General features: G+C 52.0%; 1 protein-coding gene across 35 annotated transcripts in view; it reads right to left on the bottom strand.

Moving 5' to 3' along the window:
- Positions 1-23,184, bottom strand: part of ABLIM2 (actin binding LIM protein family member 2) — a 193,986-nt gene that overhangs the window by 3,448 nt on the left and 167,354 nt on the right. For 13 of the 35 annotated variants that reach the window (XM_031662645.1, XM_031662663.1, XM_031662648.1 and 10 more), the window contains 4 exons: positions 18,599-18,691; positions 17,484-17,538; positions 16,207-16,214; positions 15,924-16,004 (listed from right to left, as the gene is read on the bottom strand). In XM_031662645.1, coding sequence (XP_031518505.1) covers positions 15,924-16,004; positions 16,207-16,214; positions 17,484-17,538; positions 18,599-18,691 — 237 coding nt within the window. The remainder of the gene's footprint in view (positions 1-15,923; positions 16,005-16,206; positions 16,215-17,483; positions 17,539-18,598; positions 18,692-23,184) is intronic. The other 22 variants (XM_021938279.2, XM_021938273.2, XM_021938280.2 and 19 more) reach the window with 2 other exon arrangements.

Raw genomic sequence — 23,184 nt, 5'->3', positions numbered from 1 at the left:
GTCCATGTGACGGAATACCCTTCAGCCTTAAAAGGCCTTGAAGTTCCAACACATGCCACAGCAGGGACAAGCCCCAAACATGCTTGTTGGCTCCGTGAAGGAAGCCAGACACCAAAGACCACATAATGTACGATTCCACTTCTTTGAAATGTCCAGAACAGGCAAGTCCATAGAGACAGAGCATGGATTCACAGTGGCCAGGGACTGGGGGAGAGAGGAATGGGGAGGGACTGTTTAATGGGTATGGGGTTTCCTCTTGTGGTGAAGAAAACGTTCCGGAGCTGGAATGTTCCGGAGCTGGAGAGTAGGGCTGGTGGCACAATGTTGTGAATGCAGTGAACGGTACTGAATGGCACACTTTAAAATGGTTAAAATGGGCCGGGGGTGGTGGCTCATGCCTGTAATCCCAGTGCATTGGGAGGCTGAGGTGGGTGGATCACCTTAGGTCAGGAGTTCAAGACCGGCCTGGCCAATATGGCAAAACCCCATCTCTACTAAAAATACAAAAATTAGCTGGGCATGGTGGTGCATGCCTGTAATCCCAGCTACTTGGGAGGCTGAGGCGGGAAAATTGCTTGAACCCAGGAGGTAGAGGTTGCAGTGAGCTGAGATCACACCACTGCACTCCAGCTTGGGTGACAGAGTAAGACTCCATCTCAAAAAAATAAATAAAATAAAATAGTTAAAATGGTCAATTTGGATGGGCATGGTGGCTCACACCTGTAATCCTGGCACTTTGGGAGGCCAAGGCGGGCAGATCACTTGAGCTCAGGAGTTTGAGATCAGCCTGGGTAACATGGCGAGACCCCATCTCTACAAAAATTACAGAAATTAGCCGGGTGTGCTGGCATGTACCTGGAGTCCCAGCCACTGAGGAGGCTGAGGTGGGAGGATCTCTTGAGCCCAGGGGGTCGAGGCTGCAGTGAGCTGTGATCACACCACTGCACTTCAAACCTGGGTGACATAGTGAGACCCTGTCTCAAAAAACAAACAAACAAAAAACTCAAGTGCTGTATTAGAATCACTGTGATTAGCAAAAGAGAAAATGGAAGTGGAGACATCTGGTCAACTATGAAAAGTGTAAACCATTGCCATTCACGCATTTCACAAAAGTCACCAAATCTGTGAGGTATGCACTGGATTTTGGAGCCCCAGTAGTTGGGTTGATCTGGAGGAGGGACTCAGGAAATCCCCCAGAATGCCATGTTTTAGTTGAATCTGGGCCCAGAGTGAGTCTCTCTCTCTCTCTCTGTCTCTGTCTCTCTCTATCTCACACACACACATACACAGACACACAGACACACACACACACACACACAGAGAGTATATCCAGCAAGTCCGCCAAGAAGAGGCCCTCGGCCGCCTGCTGCTATCTCGAGTTTGCGAAGAGGAAAAGAATCCTGGTGTTTGCCAGAAATGAACCACTTGCATGGTGTGGAGATCAGGGTTTCTTGGTGCTGAGAAATCCATCAGCCAGTCCACAGAAACTTAGAATTGTCATTTCAGACCGTGTCTCTTAAGACATTTAAGACACTCAATGTGTCATTTAAGATAGCAGCCCTGCACTTACAGGAACCAAATCACCATCTTCTGAATTACGGTGGAACAATCAAGACAAAAGAGATCAAAGGAACGAAAAAGGAAAATCGTTTCTAGCTTTATCCAAGACCTGGTGATATCAGACCTTGTTTCAGACATGGAAAGCCAGAGACATAAGGCCCCTGGCAGGGGTAGGCTGGGGTGGTGAACTGACACATAAGTAAATATGTAAAGGACCGGAGGCTGACACCGAAGGGCAGGAGAGTTCAGTGCTGGCGCCGGGGGCAGGCCTCCCTGTGGCCACATTCCTGCTTCCTGCTGGGGGAGGCTAGAGGAGGGGCACCAAGGTGCTGGCGGCAGAGAGAAGATGTCAGGGGGGTGGTGTGGCAGGATAGCTGGGCAGTGCCCTCTGCCATCTGCAATTGCGTATTTAAAGGGAGGAAGACTGGTGAGTGAACGGTCTCTTGGGTTTAGCTGGGGTCAGGTCTTTGCTGGAGGAGGGAGAAATGGAGAGGGAGCAGACGGTGGGCAGTCATGCCCCACATGCTGGGGAAGGAGAGAAGGGCAGGTGTGAGGATGACACCATGGGCTCCAGGCTGTGGGAGCCTCTGGGGAGGGCGATTCGAGGAAGACTTGGAGCTGGCAGGCAAGCAGGAAGGCTGGCAGGGTGTTGGGAGGTGGGTGTGGGAAGCAGAGGTACCCTTGGGGATGACTGTGAGGGGCGGTGGAGGGGTGGTGTGGCTGAGGTGTTGGAGGGAGCACCTGGGCGGCTTCTGAAGTTGCTGTGAATGGTTACCTTCTCTGGGAGTGTGGCACTGGGACTGGGACACTGCATCACCAGAGGTCCCGGGGAGCAGCCTGGTTTGGCAGACCATAGCAACAGGGAGGGGCCAGGGGTGTCCTGAGCACGTGGGCTGGGCTGGGTCACTCGTTTGTGGCCTACAGGGCCCAGGACTTGGGGTCAGGGGTCTAGGGGGCTGGCAGGGATCACCTCTCCCCAGGCTCCAGTCCTGTTTTCTGTCTGCGGCTTGGTTGCCTGGGTATCTGGAAGGCTGGGTGAGGGTCACATAAGGGGCTGTCCCCAGCGGGGGGTCTGTTCATCACTCTGGGCTCCAGCTATGGGATTCTGAGTGTCACACCTCACCTGGCTGAGTCTCCACTGCCTCGTGGGTGAGAAGGGCTCAAAGGTCCCCACCCCGTGGCCAGCTGCAGAACTGGCATTCAATCTCACTCGGCCAGTGGCAGGGAGGCTTTCTCCATGGGTCTGCCAGGGCGGGCAGGATGGGTGAGGCCCAGTTGACCCCAGAGGCCCGGCCAGCTTTCTGGCCTCGAGCCAGCTCCTCTGGCCCCAGGTTCCTGAAGGCCCTGCAGGAGTGCACCTCACCCCCGGGACCTGCGCAGGCCAGGCACAGCTGGAAGGAAGCAAGCCTGGGGTGGGTGTCTCTGCAGAGGGTGGGGCGGCCTCACTGCTGAGGTGCGCTGGTTTCCCCAGGGAACATCCTGCAGGGAGGCGTTTTTGCAGCATGGCAGGGGGACTGCCTCAGGAAGCCCAGGCTCAGAGAGGTTGTGTGACTTGCCCAAGGTCACATAGCCAAGAAGTGGCAGAGCCAGACCTGGGAGCCAGGCTAGGTGGCTTGACCTTTCCTCCACCTTACTTCCTGCCTCCCACCTGGACCTCCAGGGCCATCTCAGGTTTGCTGTGAAGCCTCAGGGACCTGTGCCACCTCCACTCCAGCAGGCACAGGTTGTCCCGGCCAACTCCTCCACCAATGTCCAGCCCTAAGTCCCCTCAGGGTACTCCCAGCTCCCCTGACCCCACCAATCTCAGAGGCCCCTGGGAGGAGCCTCTCTGACACCTCCTTCCTCCATACAGCCCACCAGTCACAGCCACCCCCCGCACCAGCACAGGGCTGGCCGACCAGCTGGGCCTCAGGTCCTAGCCTTGCTCAGCCTGGGCCCCCAGGGCCAGCAAGGGGCTGCATTTCTCCCAAGGCCTGGGCTCTGTGGTGCATCCCACTAGCTCATGCTGCCTCGGCCTGCACAAGGAGGCCCTGCATATAGGGGTGAGTCTCACTTAAGCTGGGCCCAGGCCCCAAAGTTCCAGCCCTCCCAGCAGGAGGTCCCTGCAGGACCTACAGTGACATCACTGTCATAATGATGGTGGCCACTGTCCCTCCAGGCAAGCTCTCCCTCCACACCCCGGGACCTCTCCCACAGCCTATGGGGCAGAGAGGGGACAGTGGCTTAGCGGGGCAATGTCATGGCTATCAGGTGGCCCCAGGACCCTGCCCCTCCACAGCCTTGCACACCTCTCCTTCGCTCCTCTGCTCCACGGTGTGCTGTGGAACCCCAGGGGAAGCACCACGCAGTGCTCCCTCTCCCATTCACTGGCCGTTCTTCCTCATCCTACTGGTCCTGACTCAAGTGTCCCCTCCTCCTGGAGGCCCTCCTGGATTGTGCTCACCAAGCAGGCCCTGGGGCCATGCTGTGTCCCTCAAGGCTGAGTCAGTGCTGACCTTCTCTGGCTCTCAGCACCATGAGGGTGAGCACAGGCCTGTGTGCTCACAGCACTGTCCCATCCTCACTGAGGGACAAGATGTCCTGTCTGCATCTGTGAATCTAAATCTGGGCTCCCCTCTGCAGCGCTGCCTCCCAACACCTCCAGCTTCCACTGCCTGTCCTGCTCTCTGCTGTGGCGCCACGGGGCTCCCCCACCACTGTCTTGGCCTACGAGGCCCCTGCATTTGGCGTCTGCCGGCCACTCTCCTGACTCCCGACACTTTCTCCCAGCCACACAGTCCTGCTTGTGTTTCTCTTCCTTGTCTTGGCCAGGGAGGCCCTAAGGTCCGGGATTCTGGTGCAAACCTATCTCTCAGACACACACATGTGGTTCCAAACCTCCTATTGTCACCCTCAGTCTACCAGGACACACCCTCTCCTCAGACCAGTTGGATGAGTTTAAACAAAGGAGATATTCTTTCACTGTGGGGCCCTTATTTTTCAGGCACATTCCAACAGTTTGAGCTCTCACTGCTTGAGCAAACCCTGGTGTGCATTTGACCTCAGGGCCTGTAAGAGGACAGTTCAAGAAACCACAGGACTCCAGCAATGAGCTGCTCCCCTTGCTGTGTGTATGTGTGTGTGTGTGTGTATGTGTGTATAAGGTGAGGGATGGCAGGTAGGAAATGAATTCCAGGAAGAATAAAGTGTGTGTGCAAAGGCCTGGGGCAGGAGGAACCTTGGCTGCTGGGGCAAGCATAAGAAAGCTGAGGTGTTGACTGGGCACGGTGGCTCACGCCTGTAATCCCAGCAGTTTGGGAGGGTGAGGCGGGTGGATCAGGAGTTCGGGACCAGCCTGGCCAACATGGCAAAACCCCGTCTCCACTAAAAATACAAAAATTAGCCGGGCGTGGTGGTACCTGCCTATAGTCCCAGCTACCCGGGAGGGTGAGGCAGGTGAATCACTGGAACCAGGGAGGTGGAGGTTGCAGTAGGCTGAGATTGTGCCACTGTACTCCAGCACCTGGGTGACAGAGCAAGACTACGTCTCAAAAAAAAAAAAAAAAGAAGAAGAAAGCTGAGGTGTCTGACCCGAGCTGGGAAAGGTGAGGACAGGATAGGCCCTGCATGGCCCTGGACTGTGTTCAGCAGTTTGGTTTTTAGCCTAACAGCAATGGCATTTATGACTAAGCGTGCAATTTACAAAAGCTCCTGTGGCTACAGCGTTGTTTTCCTGCTCTGCCCTGCCCCGCCAAGCAAGCAGAAAGGTCTCAGAGTGCGAATCCTCGAGCCACGGACCCGGGAGGGCCTCAGGCCAGACAAGAAGTCCCTTTCCACCCATTCACCTTGCGTTCTGAGACAGCTGAATTGTACGTGTTGACGTGGCTGGGCTGTGGGGCCCGGTTGTTTGGTCATGCGCTAGTCTAGATGTGAAAGTGTGCTGTAGATGCAGCTCACATTGACAGTCAGCTGACTGCAAGAAAAGGAGATTGCCCTCAAGAATGCAGGAGCCTCATGTAGTCTGTTGACAGCCTGAAGAGTAAATACTGAGGTTTCCCAGAGAAGAAGCCCAGCCTGGAATATTGACTCCTGCCTGAGTCCCTGGCTTGCTGGCCTGCCCTTCACATTGCAGAATTGTCAGCCTGCACAATTGTGTGGGCCAAGTTCTTAAAACAAATTTCTTAGTATATGGCTGTGGCTATCTATCTATCTATCTATCTATCTATCTATCTATCTATCCATCCATCCATCCATCCATCCACCCAGCCACCAACCCATCTACCAATCTACCCATCCACCAATCCACCAATCCATTCACTCCTCCATTCATCCATCCATCCATCCATCCATTGATCCATCCATCCACCATCCATCTATTCATCCATCCATCCACTCCACCAACCCATCCATCCACCTATCCACCCCCATCCACCGATCCATCCACCACCCTTCCATCCATCCACCACTCCGTCCTCCACCACCCATTCCACCATCCACCCCATCCACTCATCCATCCACCACCATCCATCTATCCATCCATTCATCCATTCATCCATTCCATGCATTCATCCACCATCTTTCCATCCACCAATCCATCCATCCACTCCTCCATTCCATCTATCCATCCCTATCCATCCATCCATCCATCCATCCATCCATCCATCCATCCATCCATCCACCACCCTTCCACCATCCACCATCCATTCACTATCCATCCACCCCACCCCGTCCATCCTGCCACCCATCCATCCGCCATCCACCTGCCGTCAAATCACCCATCCATCCGCCTGCCCGTCGTCCGCCCTACCCATCCACCTACCCACCAATCCATCCATCCACTCCTCCATCCATCCATCCATCTATCCATCCATCCATCCACCCATCCACCCACCCATCCATCCACCCCCCCAACCCATCCATCCACCCACCCATGCATCCACTTATCCATCTATCCATCCATCCACCCACCATTCATCCACCTAATGGTTCTGTTTCTCTGGAAAACCCTGGTTGATACACTTTCCTATCTAAGGAGCAAAATGCCTGTCTGTACTGGGAAGTTGGGGGCACCTAAGACAGGTTAGAAATTCATTTTCAGGCTGGACGCAGTGGCTCAGACTCAAATCCCAGCACTTTGGGAGGCTGAGGTGGGAGGATCACTTGAGCCCAGGAATTTAAGACCAGCCAGGGCAACATAGTAAGACTCTGTCTCTACAAAAAGTAAAAAATTAGCTGGGTGTGGTGGCACATGCCTGTAGTCCCAGCTACTCAGGAGGCTGAGGCGGGAGGATCACTTGAGCTCAGGAGGTTGAGGCTATAGTGAGCTGTGATTGTGCCACTGCACTTCACCCTAGGTGACAGAGTGAGACCCTGTCTCAAAAAAATGCATTTTCCACACTGTAATTAACTCAGAAGACAGCATGTTGCAGTGGCTGCCAGCAACACCTTAGCTTGAATCTCAGGTCTGCCTCTTATGATTTCCGTGTTCTGAACCCCACTCTGCATGTTGGTGCCACCTGATTCGTCTGACCCTCTTCCATAGGACAGCCCTCTCAGAGTGGAAGAGGATGACCATGGCTTCTCCATACTCCTCCATACATATCCACACTAACTCAACACCTACCATGTGCTGCGTGGCACCTTTCACCGCTGTGCGGCTGGGCATCCTGCATCTCCTTGGCCATGCCCCATCAGTGGGTGTTAATCACATCTGCCCACGTGCTGCTCCACTAAGTGCTGGCCACTGCATCATCCAACCTTGAAACTGAGGGATGCATCTGATCGGAACTCCAAACTTAATCTGCCTGCTTGCTTCTAGTCACTCGCGCCTTAATTTTTTAACCTATATAGCTAAAAGTCGTGTGGCCAAACAATACGTAACTCAATTCCCAGTAGCTCCCTTACAGATAACACCTCTAATGTGTGGATCGCTATAGTAAGGGTTGCTTAAAGTTGTTTTTTGGGAACTTACAGTTAGCTCTTGTCCATTTTAAGCCAGTAGAGACCATGAGCCCTTCAAGTAGGCCTGAGCGAATGCCCGACTTCAGAGGGCCAAAAACACCTTTCTTGGATCATGCTAACACTGTCTTTTTCTTAAACATACGTCCCATGAAGAACCATGTAGCTCAATCATGTTCACCCAAAATCCCAATGCCCTCACTCTCCGCACCAGCCAGTCATCTTTCCCACGCCTTAGATCACCCACTTCTTATTCCTCCCTAGGCCCTATTCTCTGGGAGGCAAGTTTGAGATTTGTTCTCCAGTCTCCTTGCTCAGCAGTCTTGTGCATAAAATTTTCCTCTTTTGCAAAACCCACTGTCACAGTGACTGACTGCCGCTCACAGGTGCAGAGCATCTGGCTGGGTGTCACCATCCCACCCACACAGCCGGCAGCCACACCTGGGGTGCTTTCCTATCACCAAGTTCCGCTCCCTTGACTTCCCACAGATCACCTGCATCCATCCGCTTCTCACACTCACCAGTCCACAACCAGTGTCGAAGATGCCATCATGTTTTGCCCCAGACCCAAATTGCCCTGAAACAGTCTCCCTGCCTCTACACAGCCAATCTGGGCTTCATCATGTAGCCACAGGGGTTGTTTTCAATTGCACACCTAGTCATAAATGCCATTGCTCTTAGGCTAAAAAAAAAAAACTGCTTAACATGGTCCAGGGCCCTGCAGGGCCTATCAGGGTTCAGGTCCAGACACCTCAGCTTCCGTATACTTCCTCCAACAGCCACGGCTCCCTCCTGTCCCAAGTCCTTTGCACGTGTACTTTGTTCTTTCTGGAATTCATTCCCTACCTGCCATCCCTCATCTTACTCACACAACACATGCCCACACACACACATATCCACATGCATACACACACACACACACACGTATACACACGTATATACACATACACACGTATACACATATATACACATGCACACACATGTGTACACGCATAAACATACACATATACACATACATGTATACACACCCACACACACATATCCACATGCATACACACACATACACACATATACACACATGCACACACATGTGTACATGCATACATAAACATACACATATACATATACATGTATACACACCATATACACACACATGCACACGTATCCACATACATACATACACACAGGCATGTGTATACACACATACACACTGATATAGTTTGGCCGTGTCCTCACCCAAATCTCATCTGAAATTAGAATCCCCATAATCCCCACATGTGGAGGGAGGGACTGGTGGGAGGTGACTGGGTCCTGGGGGTAGTTTCCCCCATGCTGTTCTCATGAGAGTGAGTTCTCACGAGATCTGATGGTTTTGTAAGTGTTTGACAGTTCCTCCTTTGCACTCTCTCTTTCTCTCCTGCCACCATGTAAGACGTGCCTTGCTTCCCCTTCCATCATGACTGTAAGTTTCCTGAGGCCTCCCCAGTCGTGCAGAACTGCGACTGAATTAAACCTCTTTCTTTTATAAATTACCCAGTCTCGGATATTTCTTTATAGCAGTGTGAAAATGGACGAATACACACACATGCGTGCACACACATACCCACATGTATATGCACATGTACACACATGTAAACACACATGCTCACAAGTATACACACACACATATGCAAGCACACAGGCACACACACGTCCCCTGTGGGAACCACATTCCCAGTGGGCCACCATATGGCCATTTATAAGGTAGGGCAGGCTGGCATGGTGGCTCACGCCTGTAATCCTAGCACTTTGGGAGGCTGAAGTGGGCAGATCACCTGAGGTCGGGAGTTTGAGACCAGGCTGGCCAACATGGTGAAAACCCATCTCTATTAAAAACACAAAAAATTAGCGGGGTGTGGTGGTGTGCGCCTGTAGTCCCAGCTACTCAGGAGGTTGAGGCAGGAGAATCGCTTGACCCCAGGAGGTGGAGACTGTAGTGAGCTGGGATTGCACCACTGCACTCCAGCCTGGGAGACCGAGGGAGACTCTGTCTCAAAAAATAAATAAAAATAAATAAATAAAAAGTGGGGCAGATCGTCACTGACCGGCCTAGAAATATCCATGTCAAATTTGAAAGCAAAAAGCAGGATGTCAAACCTGGATATACAGCATGAGCCCTCTTGATCCAAAACAGGATTCAGTTAGCTCTGAGATGATGTGCAAAAGAGATTTCCAGAGGCATGTCTCCCACTGAGTTATCCGCTGTGACTGGGTGGGGGAATTCCTTAAGAGGTTTATGTCCTTCTTTGTATTTTTCTGGACTTTTATGACAGTTAAGAATAGTTTTTATATTAAAAATAAAGCTCTTTCCTCCGAAAGAAAAACACCAGGGGTCCCTTTCTCTCCTGCCGGGAGGTGGCCCCTCCTGAGCCCCCTCTGGCTCACATCCCACTCCCAGCCCGAGGCAGGCAGGGAGCCGCTGCTGAAGAATGAGGGACATTCCCCATATGTGGTAATATTTCCAGTTGCCTCCTGGCTTGGCTGATCCTGAGGAGGGAGGACTACGGTCGCATCCTTGGGTGTGTTCTTGGAAATCTGAGCGATTAAAACCATTACTCAGGTGTCAGAGGGTGTTTTAAAAGGATACATTTACAAATGTTAACCGCGTGTATTTTACAATTTTCATGTTGTATTATTACCAAAAAAAAGTTAAATAGAAGTCCTGTCAAGCACACTACAGTCCCAAGAGGGTCGCAGCGAGTCCCAACAGGCCCCTGGTTTCACGCTGCTGCTCGCCAGGAGCTGCCAGACATGCAGGCTGAGCTCACCTCTTGCGGTGAGAGCAATTAACTCCAGCACCATGAGACAGTCCCCAGAGGGGAAGCGCCCTTTGACGAACAACCAGCAGGAACCCTCCTGGCAGTTCCTGACCGGGTGAACCACCCACCCCACTGGAGACACCCATTTTACAATGGTCAGTAGTATTTATGCTTGGGACGGGACCTGACCATGCAGCTCACAAGGAAACAGGAGCTGAAGAATGCATCCCTGCAGGCTGCTAGCGGTGTTGGAGTTCATTTTGAGGTGCCTTCTCTGGCCACTGGGGGATGGTCACATGTGACGGTAGGCAGAGGCCACCCAAGAGACATCTCAAGGATGAGATAGCAGGGGGCCTCCTGCGTGTGAGGTGGGTGGCACTGGATTTGCAGCCTCACCTGCGCACTCATTGGATTCGCAGCCTCACCTGCACATTCACTCAGCACAGATGCTGGGCTTCTCCACCCACCTGGCGCTGCCTGGACCTACGTACCAGCTTCTTAGCCGGCTCCTGCTGCCTGGCTTCCTCCTACTGTCAGGCCTCTGAGTCCAAGCCAAGCCATCGCATCCCCTGTGACTTGCACGTATATGCCCAGATGGCCTGAAGTAACTGAAGAATCACAAAAGAAGTGCAAATGCCCTGCCCAGCCTTAACTGATGACATTCCACCACAAAAGATGTGAAAATGGCCGGTCCTTGCCTTAAGCGATGACATTATCTTGTGAAATTCCTTTTTCTGGCTCATCCTGGCTCAAAAAGCTCCCCCACTGAGCACCTTGTGACCCCCACTCCTGCCCGCCAGAGAACAACCCCCCTTTGACTATAATTTTCCTTTACCTACCCAAATCCTATAAAACGGGCCCACCCTTATCTCCCTTCGCTGACTCTCTTTTGGGACCCAGCCCGCCTGCACCCAGGTGAAATAAACAGCCATGTTGCTCACACAAAGCCTGTTTGGTGGTCTCTTCACACGGATGCGCATGACATCTACTGATGACCCACGCACATCCTAACACATCAGAACTTTTGGGTGGCCTTTCCTCTTCTGTGCGGTAAAGTTCAAATGTCTCACAAGCTGCCAGCTCCCCCTACACCCCTGCAAATGGCCTTGTGCTATCTGGCTCTGTGGTTCCTTTGCTAGCACGATCCCTACCCATCTGGGTGCTTGGCGCACCCTGGGGGACTGACCGCACTGACTGGCCAAGGCAGTCAAGGGTTTGCCCTGTGGCTTCTCCCTCCTCCCCAGCCCCATCTCCCACCCTCCCACAGGCAGACAATCACTGCCTGTGGCCCGGAGTTCTCTTCCCCATCTTCAGGAATGTGAAAACAAGTTGCTGTTCAAAATCTAAGCTGTTGGAAATTTAACATATTTTGAGCCTTAAGAGAATATGATTACAAGACCTGAGTCATGTGACAGGCAGCTGTAACCTAAGCAGCTGTCACCTTTGTTTCTCTGATTACAGATTAGTCTTTTTCCTTACCTACATTGTTTTGTAAAATGCTGTAAACGACCAAAAGGCACCAGAGAAGACCCCTTTCCTCTTAACCACTTGTCTTCATTGTAGATTCACTTCCTTCTTTCCTCTCTGTGTGGAAGACTTCACGTCTCTGTGAATGACTATCACATTATCTGAGATGGAGTGTTACATACGCCACCCAGCTCAGGTGATGTCAGCAGCCCTGTTAGCTCCCGGCATGGGCCTATGGCTAAGCCTGGCCAATTGGGGCATTGCATTCCTTGGGCCAAACTGGCTGATCAAAGGGTGGTCATATTACCTACTCAGGGGCAAAGATGGGGCTTTTTCTGCGACTGCTGAGAGAAAGATGTGGGTCTCTTCCCTGCAGATTTAGAACCTGAGAGAGGTGAGGTAAAAGTCTATTAATAGAGCCAGCACAGAAAAAGCACAGTCAAAAGATAGAAAGAAAGAAACTGGGTGCTGGAGACATAATTGAGCCCTTGATTAAGCCACACCTGAAGGAGACATTCAGTCATGAGAGTCAGCTGTAAGCCAAAAATTAATTCTAAGCCCTGCGGCCAGCTGATGATTGAGGAGGAATGAACCCCTCCTCTCTGCCAAGGGGATTTCAAAGAAACCTAAAAACCTAGTTCAGGCCACGAAGGGAAGAGGGGGCGAGTCAGACATGTCTCATTCTACCATCCTCCCTTCGGAATTCGGGCACAACTGATAACATTAACATTAAAACAGAGATCTTAAAACTGTAGCAATAAGATACCAAATTCTAGGCTGACTCTAGTAGAGCATCACATGACAGAGAGCAGGCCCTGAAAGAAATACAAATATTTTACCCCGAAATATATATTTTTTGGCTTTTTTTTTTTTTTTTTTTTTTTGAGATGGAGTCTCACTCTGTTGCCCAGGCTGGAATGCAGTGGCCGGATCTCAGCTCACTGCAAGCTCTGCCTCCCGGGTTTACGCCATTCTCCTGCCTCAGCCTCCCGAGTAGCTGGGACTACAGGCGCTCGCCACCTCGCCCGGCTAGTTTTTTGTATTTTTTAGTAGAGACGGGGTTTCACCGGGTTAGCCAGGATAGTCTTGACTTCCTGACCTCGTGATCCACCCGTCTCGACCTCCCAAAGTGCTGGGATTACAGGCTTGAGCCACCGCGCCCGGCCTTTTTGGCATATTTTAAAATAGCTCTGCAGGCCAGGCATGGTGGCTCACACCTGTAATCCCAGCACTTTGGGAGGCAGAGGCGGGCAGATTACCTGAGGTTAGGAGTTTGAGACCAGACTGGCCAACATGGTGAAACCTCGTCTCTACAAAAAATAAAAAAATTACCCAGGCATGGTGGTGGGTGCTGGTAGTCCCAGCAACTCAGGAAGCTGAGGCAGGAGAATCACTTGAGTCTGGGAGGTGGAGTTTGCAATGAGCCGAGATTGTGCCACTGCACTCCAACCTGAGCGACAGAGTGAGACTCTGCCTCAAAGTAAAAACAAAATGACTCTGCAAAGCTGTCTCTTGTGGGGGAAATGTACATTCCAGAATCCCTTTCCCTTTCTAGGTCTTTTTCTGATCCTGAAGAGATTAGCCGAGAGTCGAGGACCTTTTAAAAGTCCGAATAGGAAACATTTGCCATCTATTGCCTCTAAGGATGGCCACTTATGAGACTTCTTTTATGTAATAAGAATCGTGGTCTCCACAACCGCTTATCTTAACCCAGATGCTCCTTTCTGTTGATTCCAGGTCTTGAGATAATAACTCTTTCAACCAAGGGCCAATCAGAAAATCTTTGAATACACCTATGACCTGTAAGCCCCTACCTCGAGATGTCCCACCTTTCCAGACCGAACCAATGTGTACCTTACATGTATTGATTGATGTCTTCTATCTCCCTGAAACATACAAACCAAGCGGTAACCCAACCACCATGGGCACGTGTTCTCAGGAGCTCTCAAGACTGTACCTCTCGGGTGGTCACTCACATTTGGCTCGGACGAAACCTCCTGATGTATTTTACAGTTTGACTCTTTTCATGGACACAGTAAATTCCTTCTCTGCTTAAGTCACTTTGGGTCAAGTTCCTATCGTTTGCAACAAACAGGTCAAAATGGATGCATCCACCCCCAGCGCTACAGTCACACCAGTGACCTGGTCCTCTCCCTCACTGCCACTAGCCCTGTACCGAGGGAATGCTATTTTCCAGGCCCTGGGCAAGGGCCTTTATACAGCCTCCCGTCTGCAGAGCAGCTCAGTCAGGTGCAACAATATCCTCATCTTAGAGGTGAGGAAATCGCAGCTCAAGAGCACCCAGCCAGCTAGTGCAGGGCAGTGGGTGCCTGCTCAGTGTTCCTGGTAAGGACGTACTTCCTATCTGGGGACACAGCCTGTAGCACCCGCTCCCTGCCAGCCTTTGCTCAGGGGCTTCCCTGGACCTGGAATGCCTTTCCAGACTTCCCGTTCTGAGGAGCAGCCTGGCGCCTACTCCCCTCTCTGGCACCAGCACTAGGGCACTGCTGAGTGCCCCTCAGCTGCATCCATACCCCTCCAACTCCCTCCCCAGCAGCGGACTGAGCCACTGCCCCTCAGCTGCATCCACGCGCCTCCAACACCCTCCCCGGCAGCGGACAACCACTGCCCCTCAGCTGCATCCACGCGCCTCCAACTCCCTCCCCGGAAGTGGACTGAGCCACTGCCCCTCGGCTGCATCCACGCGCCTCCAACTCCCTCCCCGGAAGTGGACTGAGCCACTGCCCCTCGCCATAACCCATTCCACCCTCCTGCTGGCGGTTCCGCTTTCACTGCCTCGCTGCATCCACGCCTAACTTCTCCCAGCAGCGGGATGCACCACCGCCCTCAGCTGCATCCACGCTTCAACTCCCTCTGGAAGTGGATTCGAGCTTTCACTGCCTCAGCTGCATCCACGCCTTAACTTCTTCCTAGCAGCGGGATTTCTCATTGAGCCCACTGCCCCTCAGCTGCATCCACGCCTCCAATCCTCCCCGAAGTGGACTACTGAGCCACTGCCCTCAGCTGCACCACCTCCAACTCCTCCTCAGCATGACAACCACTGCCCCTCAGCTGCGTCCACGCCCTCCAACTCCCTCCCCAGAAGTGGACTGAGCCACTGCCTGGTGGGCAGCTGGGGCATGGCCTGGCAGCTGGCCCTGTGCACATGGGGCCATACACACTCTCCAGCCTTGGGGCTCGGATGGGGCTGGGTGTCCCCTTTCCTTCAGGAGCCTCAAGACCCTTCACTCTAGCAAGAGAGTCTACTAAAACGCAGCAGCACATTCATGGCGGGGCTCAGGAGATGAAACCCCCTGGCTGGATGCTGGGACACCACAGGGCGCTTGTGAGGAGTAATGGAGGATTGCACATGCCACTTTGGGCACATAGTAGCTACTCAACTAAGTCAGTTCTCTCAGTCAACAGATCTGATTCGAACACCTACTCTGTGCCGACATCTTGCTGGGGTTTCCAAACGCACTTTCTTTCTGCATAGGTCCGGTTATTTTAGATGGGCGTAAATGTGGTTGGGTGGGAAGCTGGGGCAGTTTACTCAGTCTCAGTAGGAGAGAACAGGCCCCTACTGCAGAGCTTATTCTTCTTCTTTTTTTTTTTTTTGAGACCGAGTCTCTCTGTCGCCCAGGCTGGAGTGGAGTGGCACCGTGTTGGCTCACTGCAACCTCCGCCTCCCAGGTTCAAGTGATTCTCCCGCCTCAGTATCCAAGTAGCTGGGATAACAGGCACCCGCCACCATGCCCGGCTAAGTTTTGTATTTTAAGTAGAGATGGGGTTTCACCATGTTGGCCAGGCTGGTCTCGAACTCCTGACCTCCAGTGATCTGCCCACCTCAGCCTCCGAAAGTGCTGGGATTATAGGCGTAAGCCACCGTGCCCAGCCCAGAGCTCATTATTCTTACAAAGCCTTCCCTGCCCCAACTACAAACCAAGGTGGTCTTCTCTGCAAAGTCGTCAAGGTTGGAGAACATCACCATGTCGTTTGGCCTCTGAGGCAACGTGGGCCCCCGACTCTGCGTCATGGCAAGGCTCTGCAATGTCCCCCACGGTGGCCCCTCGGGCAATGACCTTGACACCACAGAGGAGGCATTTGCGGAGACTCTCACACGAGAAATGAGTCCCCTGCCCCGGCAGTCCCCCCGCTTACCTCCAGTCTCGTCCGGTCCACATCCTTGGGCAGTTTCACTCGAATTCGGTTTGTGACGATGAGGGAGTCATACGGATAGATCTGTTGGGGGAGGAAATCACAGGGTCACCTCACGAAGCAAGTGTGTGCTGGCACCAAAAATCTGAGCAGAAGGCCACCGAGAATACATACTTGCGTCTGCACCTGACACACACATTTCATAGGGAAAGCACAACAGAAAGGACTTTTAACCTGGGCAGGTGTGGCGCGGCACGGAGGTCAGTGTGGGAGCGGCCCCGCTTACCTTGTATTCTGTAAGAGAGAGAGAGCGGAGACCACGAGATGGTTTAGAAAGTGCGAGACGTCGTCCAAGGTGAGTGCAATCCCCACCCTGGGGTACTCCCGTCTCCCCCCTGCAGTCAGCTGGGCCATGCACGGTCCCTGAGCAGCCTGCACTGGGACCCTAATCTCAGAGCTGTAGGTGGAAGGGCTCTGAGGGCCTCCCCTAGGAAACCAGAACAGGAGGCATGGTCAGGCTGGAGGCCAGGCTGGAGGGCGGCACTGTGCTTTTCAGCTGTGACGCTGTCTCTCTGGTGGTCTGGGCCACCCTGAGAAAGATGCCAGCCTCAGTTTACTTCCTGGGCAGTGGGCATTTCAAGGGAAACTTTTACGGGGTGTTGTGGAGACTGACATCTCGCTACAGTCTGAGTCTCTCCCACCTCTCACTGCCTTACCTTACTAACTCTGTATTTTCTCCTTTTCAAACTACTCCGCTCTGCTCCCTAATGTCTTACTTCCAGACTGAAAGCGTCTTTTCACAAAAATGAAACAGTATGGATCGTAGGGCCTCCCTGCACACAGAACCCACAGAAAGCAGTTATCTACAGAGCCTGGTCCTCACGTCAGTCTCCGAAGGGAGACCCTGTGTCGGGAAGTCGGTCCCTGAGTTTCCCCACATGCCCCGTGTGGTTCTGGATCTGCCAGCTCCGAGGCCCCGGGGACCGAAGGCCACTTAGAGGGAGCAGGCTGTGGCGCACTGATGCTCTCCGTCCCCATGCAACCCAACCCAGCAGAGCAAGGTTCCCCTGCCACTCTCGGGGACAGAAGCTGACCAGGAGGTAAGCAGTGCCTTCTGCCAGGCACCTGCCACAGGACCAGGTGGCCGCTCTGGTGACACAAACCTCCTAGCAGCCCCGCTGAACCCGGAGGGTCACTCTGCATGCCAGGAGCCACATGGCGAGCAAGACGCAGGCAGGGTTTGGCCCAGCGCCGTCCCGCTCAGACCCTGGAAGCCTGTGCCTGTGACTTTGCTTCCCCAAGTGACACAGCGTGCCATACAATGCAGGACAGGGCCACCGTGGCCACGGATGGGAGAGAGGGAGCATCGCGGGTAAAGCTAGCTGGGAGTGGAACTGACTGTCGGCCGGGAGAGGCAGGGAAAGCAGCAGGCCCTCCCCTGAGGTGTTCCTGCCCCGCAGATTTCTGCAGGCTGTGGACAGGGCGGTTTCAGAAGGAGACTTGTGGAATGTGTTAGCGACCCCTGCCCCAGCCAGAGACCCACAGGGTCCCCGCTCCGTGTACCTCGCATGCCCCAGCTGGCATCCGGGTCTGCTCCACAGGGGGCCAGATTGGCATTCTGGAAGAGAAAGAGAGGTTGGGCGGCAAGAGACAGGCGGCACGAGGGCATGTGGGTGGGCGGGGAAAAGATGTTGCCTCTTGGAGGCTGCGGTCCTCACACTGCCTGGGGAGTAGGGTGTCCTGAGCACAGAGGTGGGGTGTAGGTGACGGAAGGACAGCGACGGTGGCTCAGGAAGAGGAGAATCTAGGATGCTGCGCCTGTGGGACTGGTCAGCTTTCTTGCTCATAGGATGCCCACCGCCTGGGCAGCTCCACAGACCCTTCCTGTGTGGACGGCTCCAACCCCGTTTGAAAGCTGCTCCCAGGTGCCTGGGTTCCCCGCTCTGCAGCTGGCGCGGATCACAGCGGGGGGCTCAGCACCATTTCTTTGTGCACGCGGCGCTAGGCATGGCGCTCTGCGGTTCCCCATTGGTGATCTGTCCCCTCCACACGGTGGGCTCCTGAGCACAGCGCCTAGAAAGTGCTGTCCCAGGTGCTCGGGGAGCCCCAGGGTCCACCCGGGGCCCTCTGTTCCGTGTAAGATGGCCAAGAGGGAAGACTGGCTGCCATCTTCTGGCACTGTGCACGATCGTGGAACTCCTAGGGTATTCTTAGAGCTACACGGACGCATGCGGCTGTGTGTGTGAGTCAAAGTCCATCCACCCCAAATGCTCCAAAACGAGGGGGCTCCTACCTCCCTGGAAACTGTGGTACTCACGGCAGCTGTGTGTGTGACTGTTTCAAAGGTTAAAGGAGCCCCTGTCTGTAAGGCCTCTGGGATGTCACCCGGCATGTTGTAAGCACCCATACAAGGTGGCGGTGCCTCTGACAATGACTAAGGGTGACACTGTGAGGGGTGATGGGCCCGAGAGCTCCTGCCCCTGTCTCAGGTGCTCCTGGCATTCATCAGCAAACTCTGCCACTTTAGTGCACTGCAACCATTAGTGTCTGGAACTCTTTCCCTTCTGTCCACCTGGAAGCATCATCGACACGTCCTGCAAACCTCTATGGAGGGTTCCTCACCCTCTAAAGCATGCACTGAGACCCCGCAGGGGTCTGTCAGTCCTGCCCCTGCCCACCTCCTGCACCTCACTGGCGCCCGGGGTTTGCACTATGAATCCGGAGCCACGCTCTGTCGTGGTTGTGCCTTGGCTGCCCGCGGTGGACGGAGCCTGTTGAAGAAAATGTCTTTTTCACACTCCGTTCCCCAGCACCTGCAATGGGGTCTCAAACGGGGTCAGGGCTCTTGGCCAGCGCTGCTGAAACTGGGTACAGGGATCACGTTTCAGTGGGGAGAGTTCTGCAGCCAAAGGAGAGATGGTACACTCAGCCCAGCGGGTCTGTTACAGGGGAAAGTGTTTTCAACGCGAGCTTTGCAATAGGCGATCAGTGAGGAGCCAGTTATAACCTAGAAAGCATGAGAGCAGGAAGACCTCAGAGCACCGAGTCCGAAGCCCTTCACCAGAAACAGGAAAACAGAGGCTCCGAGGGAAGCCGGACCTTCTTCTTGACGCAGCGCTGGAGTCAGAGGGCTAGGGTCAGGCTCACGAGTTGGGTAAGCACCCAGGCAGAGGACTGGAACCAGTCTCTATTTACATTTTTGCTATTTTGTTTATCATGAATGTTTTGCATTAATTTGGATTTCTAAAAATATTGCATTAAAATCTGACTTATCTTGACTGCAGTTTTTCTTTAGTGCTTTGCTCCCTCACCCTAGTTCTGGGCCTGGACCCTGAGCCAGAGACTTCACAAAATAACTCTTCCCTTTAGGAGTATTCACAAATAATCTCTTTTTTTCTTCGAGACAGAGCCTCGCTCTGTCACCCAGGCTGGTGTGCAATGGCGCGATCTTGGCTCAATGCAACCTCCACCTCCCGGGTTCAAGCGATTCTCCTGCCTCAGCCTCTTGAGTAGCTGGAATTACAGGCACCCGCCACCATGGCCAGATAATTTTTGTATTTTTAGTAGAGATGGGGTTTCACATGTTGGCCAAGCTGGTCTTGAACTCCTGACCTCAGGTGATCCGCCCACCTTGGCCTCCCAAAGTGCTGGAATTACAGGCATAAGCCGCTGTGCCTGGCCATGCAACTATTTTTTAATTTTTAATTTTAAGAGAGTCTGGCTCTGTCACCCAGACTGGAGTGCAGTGGCATGATCTCAGCTCACTGCAACCTCCACTTCCTGGGCAATCCTCCCACCTCAGCCTTCTGAGCAGGTGGGACTACAGGCACGCACCATCACACTTGGCTAATTTTTGTATATTTTTTGGCAGAGATGGAGTCTCCCTTTGTTGCCCTGGCTGGTATTAAGCTCCTGGTTTCAAGCTATCTGCCCACCTCAGCCTCCCAAAGCACTGGGATTGTAGGTGTGAGCCATCCTTCCTGGCCATGCCTGGCTAATTAAAAAAAAAAAAAAAAAACTAGAGATGGGGTCTTGCTCTGCTGCCCAGGCTGGTCTCAAACTCTTGGCCTCAAGCAATCCTCCTGCCTCAGCCTCCCAAAGCACTGGGATTACAGATGTTAGCCACCGTCTCCACTCAAGAACAATGTTTTCATACATTTTCTTAGACTCAGACTAGCACCCCAGGTGCACCTGTTCTGGTCAGGGAACCTCTAGGATAAAGCTATGGCTTTGCCTTTGCCGCCTGGCACGTCTGATGTGAAAGAGAAATGCTGCCCCCTAGTGCCCGCTGCTCTGCATAATGGCCTTCCAAAACTCACAGGGCACCACCTTCACCTTGGTTGGTTGGAAACTCACTCCCCAGCAGCAAAACTAGCTTCCTTTGGTCTTCCAGGCTCTGAGATAAGATGGAGACTCTAGGGCGGAGATGAGGCATCTACCAGGTGGAGGAGGGGGAATACTTTTTAGGTCTAGAGCAGGGAAAGTGGGGTCTACTTCTGGTCTTGTAAGTGCAAAGTGGGGATGGGGTGTTAAGGCCTTTCAGGTGCAAGGGGTCTTGAGTTACTGCCTTTATGTGTGGACCAGCAGGAGAGCTAAGTGGCCAGAGGGCACCACAAAGGCAGCACCACCAGGCATATTCCTGGCTGACTCCCCTATGCCACTCAGTGGCAGCACCGGGGATTTTAAAAGCAATACATGATTTACCTGTCCCATTTGTTTACTACTTATTTTTATTTTATTTTTGAGCCAGAGTCTCGCTCTGTCACCCAGGCTGGAGTGCAGGGGCGTGATCTCGGCTCACTGCAACCTCCGTCTCCTGGGTTCAAGCGATTCTCCGCCTCAGCCTCTCGAGTAGCTGGGATTACAGGCATGCGCTACCATGCCTAGCTAATTTTTGTATTTTTAGTAGAGACGGGGTTTCACCATGTTGGCCAGGCTGGTCTCGAACTCCCGACCTCAGGTGATCTGCCTGCCTTGGCCTCCCAAAGTGCTGGGATTCCAGGCGTGAGCCACCGCGCCCAGGCTGTTTAGCACTTCTTATGTGCCTGTGGCTCTACACATACATTCTCTAACCTTTGCAGCAACTCCAGGAGGTGAGCTCTGTCATTTTACAGATGAGCCTGAGAGAGACGAAGCTACTTGCCTGAGGTCATATGGCAAATACATGGGACTGTAAATATTTGAGCCCATGTGTTTTATTTTCCAAAAATTATACTGAAATTGCTAATACGAATTGAGATTATGGCCGTTTGCCACTGGTCACCCTTCTTTTCTTGCTAAAGCTCACATTGGAATGTGTTACTTAGCAGCTAGTGGAAGCAAGACAGAGTAGGAATTGCTTTTTAAACAATTACTCATGTGGGAACCATGCTATGGAGCTTATAAAAAATTTCACAACTATAATGTTATTTGTCCTCAAAAAAACCTCAAGAAGTAAGGATAATTTTTTAAAGACTAGAAAATAGAGACTCAGAAAATTTAAGTAACTTGCCCAAAAACAGAGCTGTGATTTGAACTCAAGGCTGTCTGATGCTAATGCATGTGTTCTCTGCAGCACTACAGTTTGGAAATACCAAACTTTTTAAATTTTTTAATGCCTGTCTTGTAGTCACATGCATAAACATTTTAATAAGTATTTTCTGAACGTCTGAAAATCCGATTCAAGAGATATAAATATTTTTCATATACCTATTCGATTGTTTGCTATTTGTACTATTTTTCTATGTACATAATTAATTTTTTGTTCACTAGGTACATTTGTCTTTTTTTTTTTTTTTTTTTTTGAGACAGAGTTTTGCTCTGTTGCCCCAGGCTAGAGTGCAGTGAACAACCTCAGCTCACTGCAACCTCTGCTTCCCGGGTTCAAGCATTCTTTATTCTTGTGCCCAAGTAGCTGGGATATTAGGCATGTGCTACCATGCCTGGCTAATTTTTGTATTTTTAGTAGAGATGGGTTTTCACCATGTTGGCCAGGCTGGTCTCAAACTCCTGGCCTCAAGTGATCCACCCACTTTGGCCTCCCAGAGTGCTGGGATTATAGGCATGAACCACTTTGCCCGGCCCCATTTGTTTTATTTATTTATTTATTTATTTTTGAGATGGAGTCTCTCTCAGTCACCCAGGCTGGAGTGCCGTAGCGTGATCTTGGCTTACTGCAAGCTCTGCCTCCTGGGTTCACGCCATTCTCCTGCCTCAGCCTCCCGAGTAGCTGGGACTACAGGCACCCGCCACCAAGCTCAGCTAATTTTTTTTTGTATTTTTAGTAGAGATGGGGTTTCACTGTGTTAGCCAGGATGGTCTCAATCTCCTGACCTCGTGATCTGCCCATCTCGGCCTCCCATAGTGTTAGGATTACAGGCATAAGCCGCCACGCCCAGCCTCATTTGTTTTATTTCAAAAGAGTCATATTCCAATCACCCACCATACTTGTATTTAATCAAGGTATCTGGCATTGCCATGTTGCTTGGTGCATTTAAGTTGATGAATGCTATAACTGCTTTATTAAATTACGCCTTCATAATGAATTAGTGTTCCCCTTTTATACTATTAATTTTTATTAACTCCTTTTAGTCTTTTCACTTTATTTGATATTACTATTGCCACTCTTGCTTGCCTTTTGTGATTTTAGTATCTTTCTTATCCTTTTGCTCATCCTTAAAAAGTAGTTTTTAAGTGTGCATCTTATGATAACACATCTGATTTAAAAAATCCAATCTGACAGTCTCTGTCTTTTAATAGCACAGCTCAGTCTCTTCACATTCAGCATCATGCTTTTTCAGAATGGGCCTTCTTCCAGGGAGCTACCACAAGGACCTGCTGCCGCCAGTGGTCACGTTCTGATTAACAGACAGGTGGTACCTGTCAGAGTCATTACTGCCTCATCCACAGGGAGAGCAGTAGCAGGCCTCTGTTCTCTATTCATTTCATGGGTAGGTTATGAGCGTCTACCATGCATCAGGCACTGTGGCAGGCTTGGCTATTAGGACATTTTAATGACCTTTAGGACATATTGTGCTTTGGGTCACTGGGCCCTTGTAACAAATCTTTCTGGAAGAACACCCAGGAAAGCCTTTGCTTCCCATGATGAACTATTTCCCTCTTCCATCAGACAGTGAGGACTACGTCACTGCCATGATTGCCTCTATGCCTTAGCCTGGGAAGCTCAGAATGGCTTTGGGCAGCTTCTCTGCCAAATATATATATATATAATATTTTTGAGATAAAGTCTTGGGTCTGTCACTGGGCTGGAGGTGCAGTGGTGTAA

Source organism: Papio anubis, unplaced genomic scaffold (assembly GCF_008728515.1).
Source record: "Papio anubis isolate 15944 unplaced genomic scaffold, Panubis1.0 scaffold83, whole genome shotgun sequence".
NCBI classification, from domain to species: Eukaryota; Metazoa; Chordata; class Mammalia; order Primates; family Cercopithecidae; genus Papio; species Papio anubis.
Note: the sequence above shows the minus strand (reverse complement) of the source record. Positions and strands in the feature narration are given on the sequence as shown.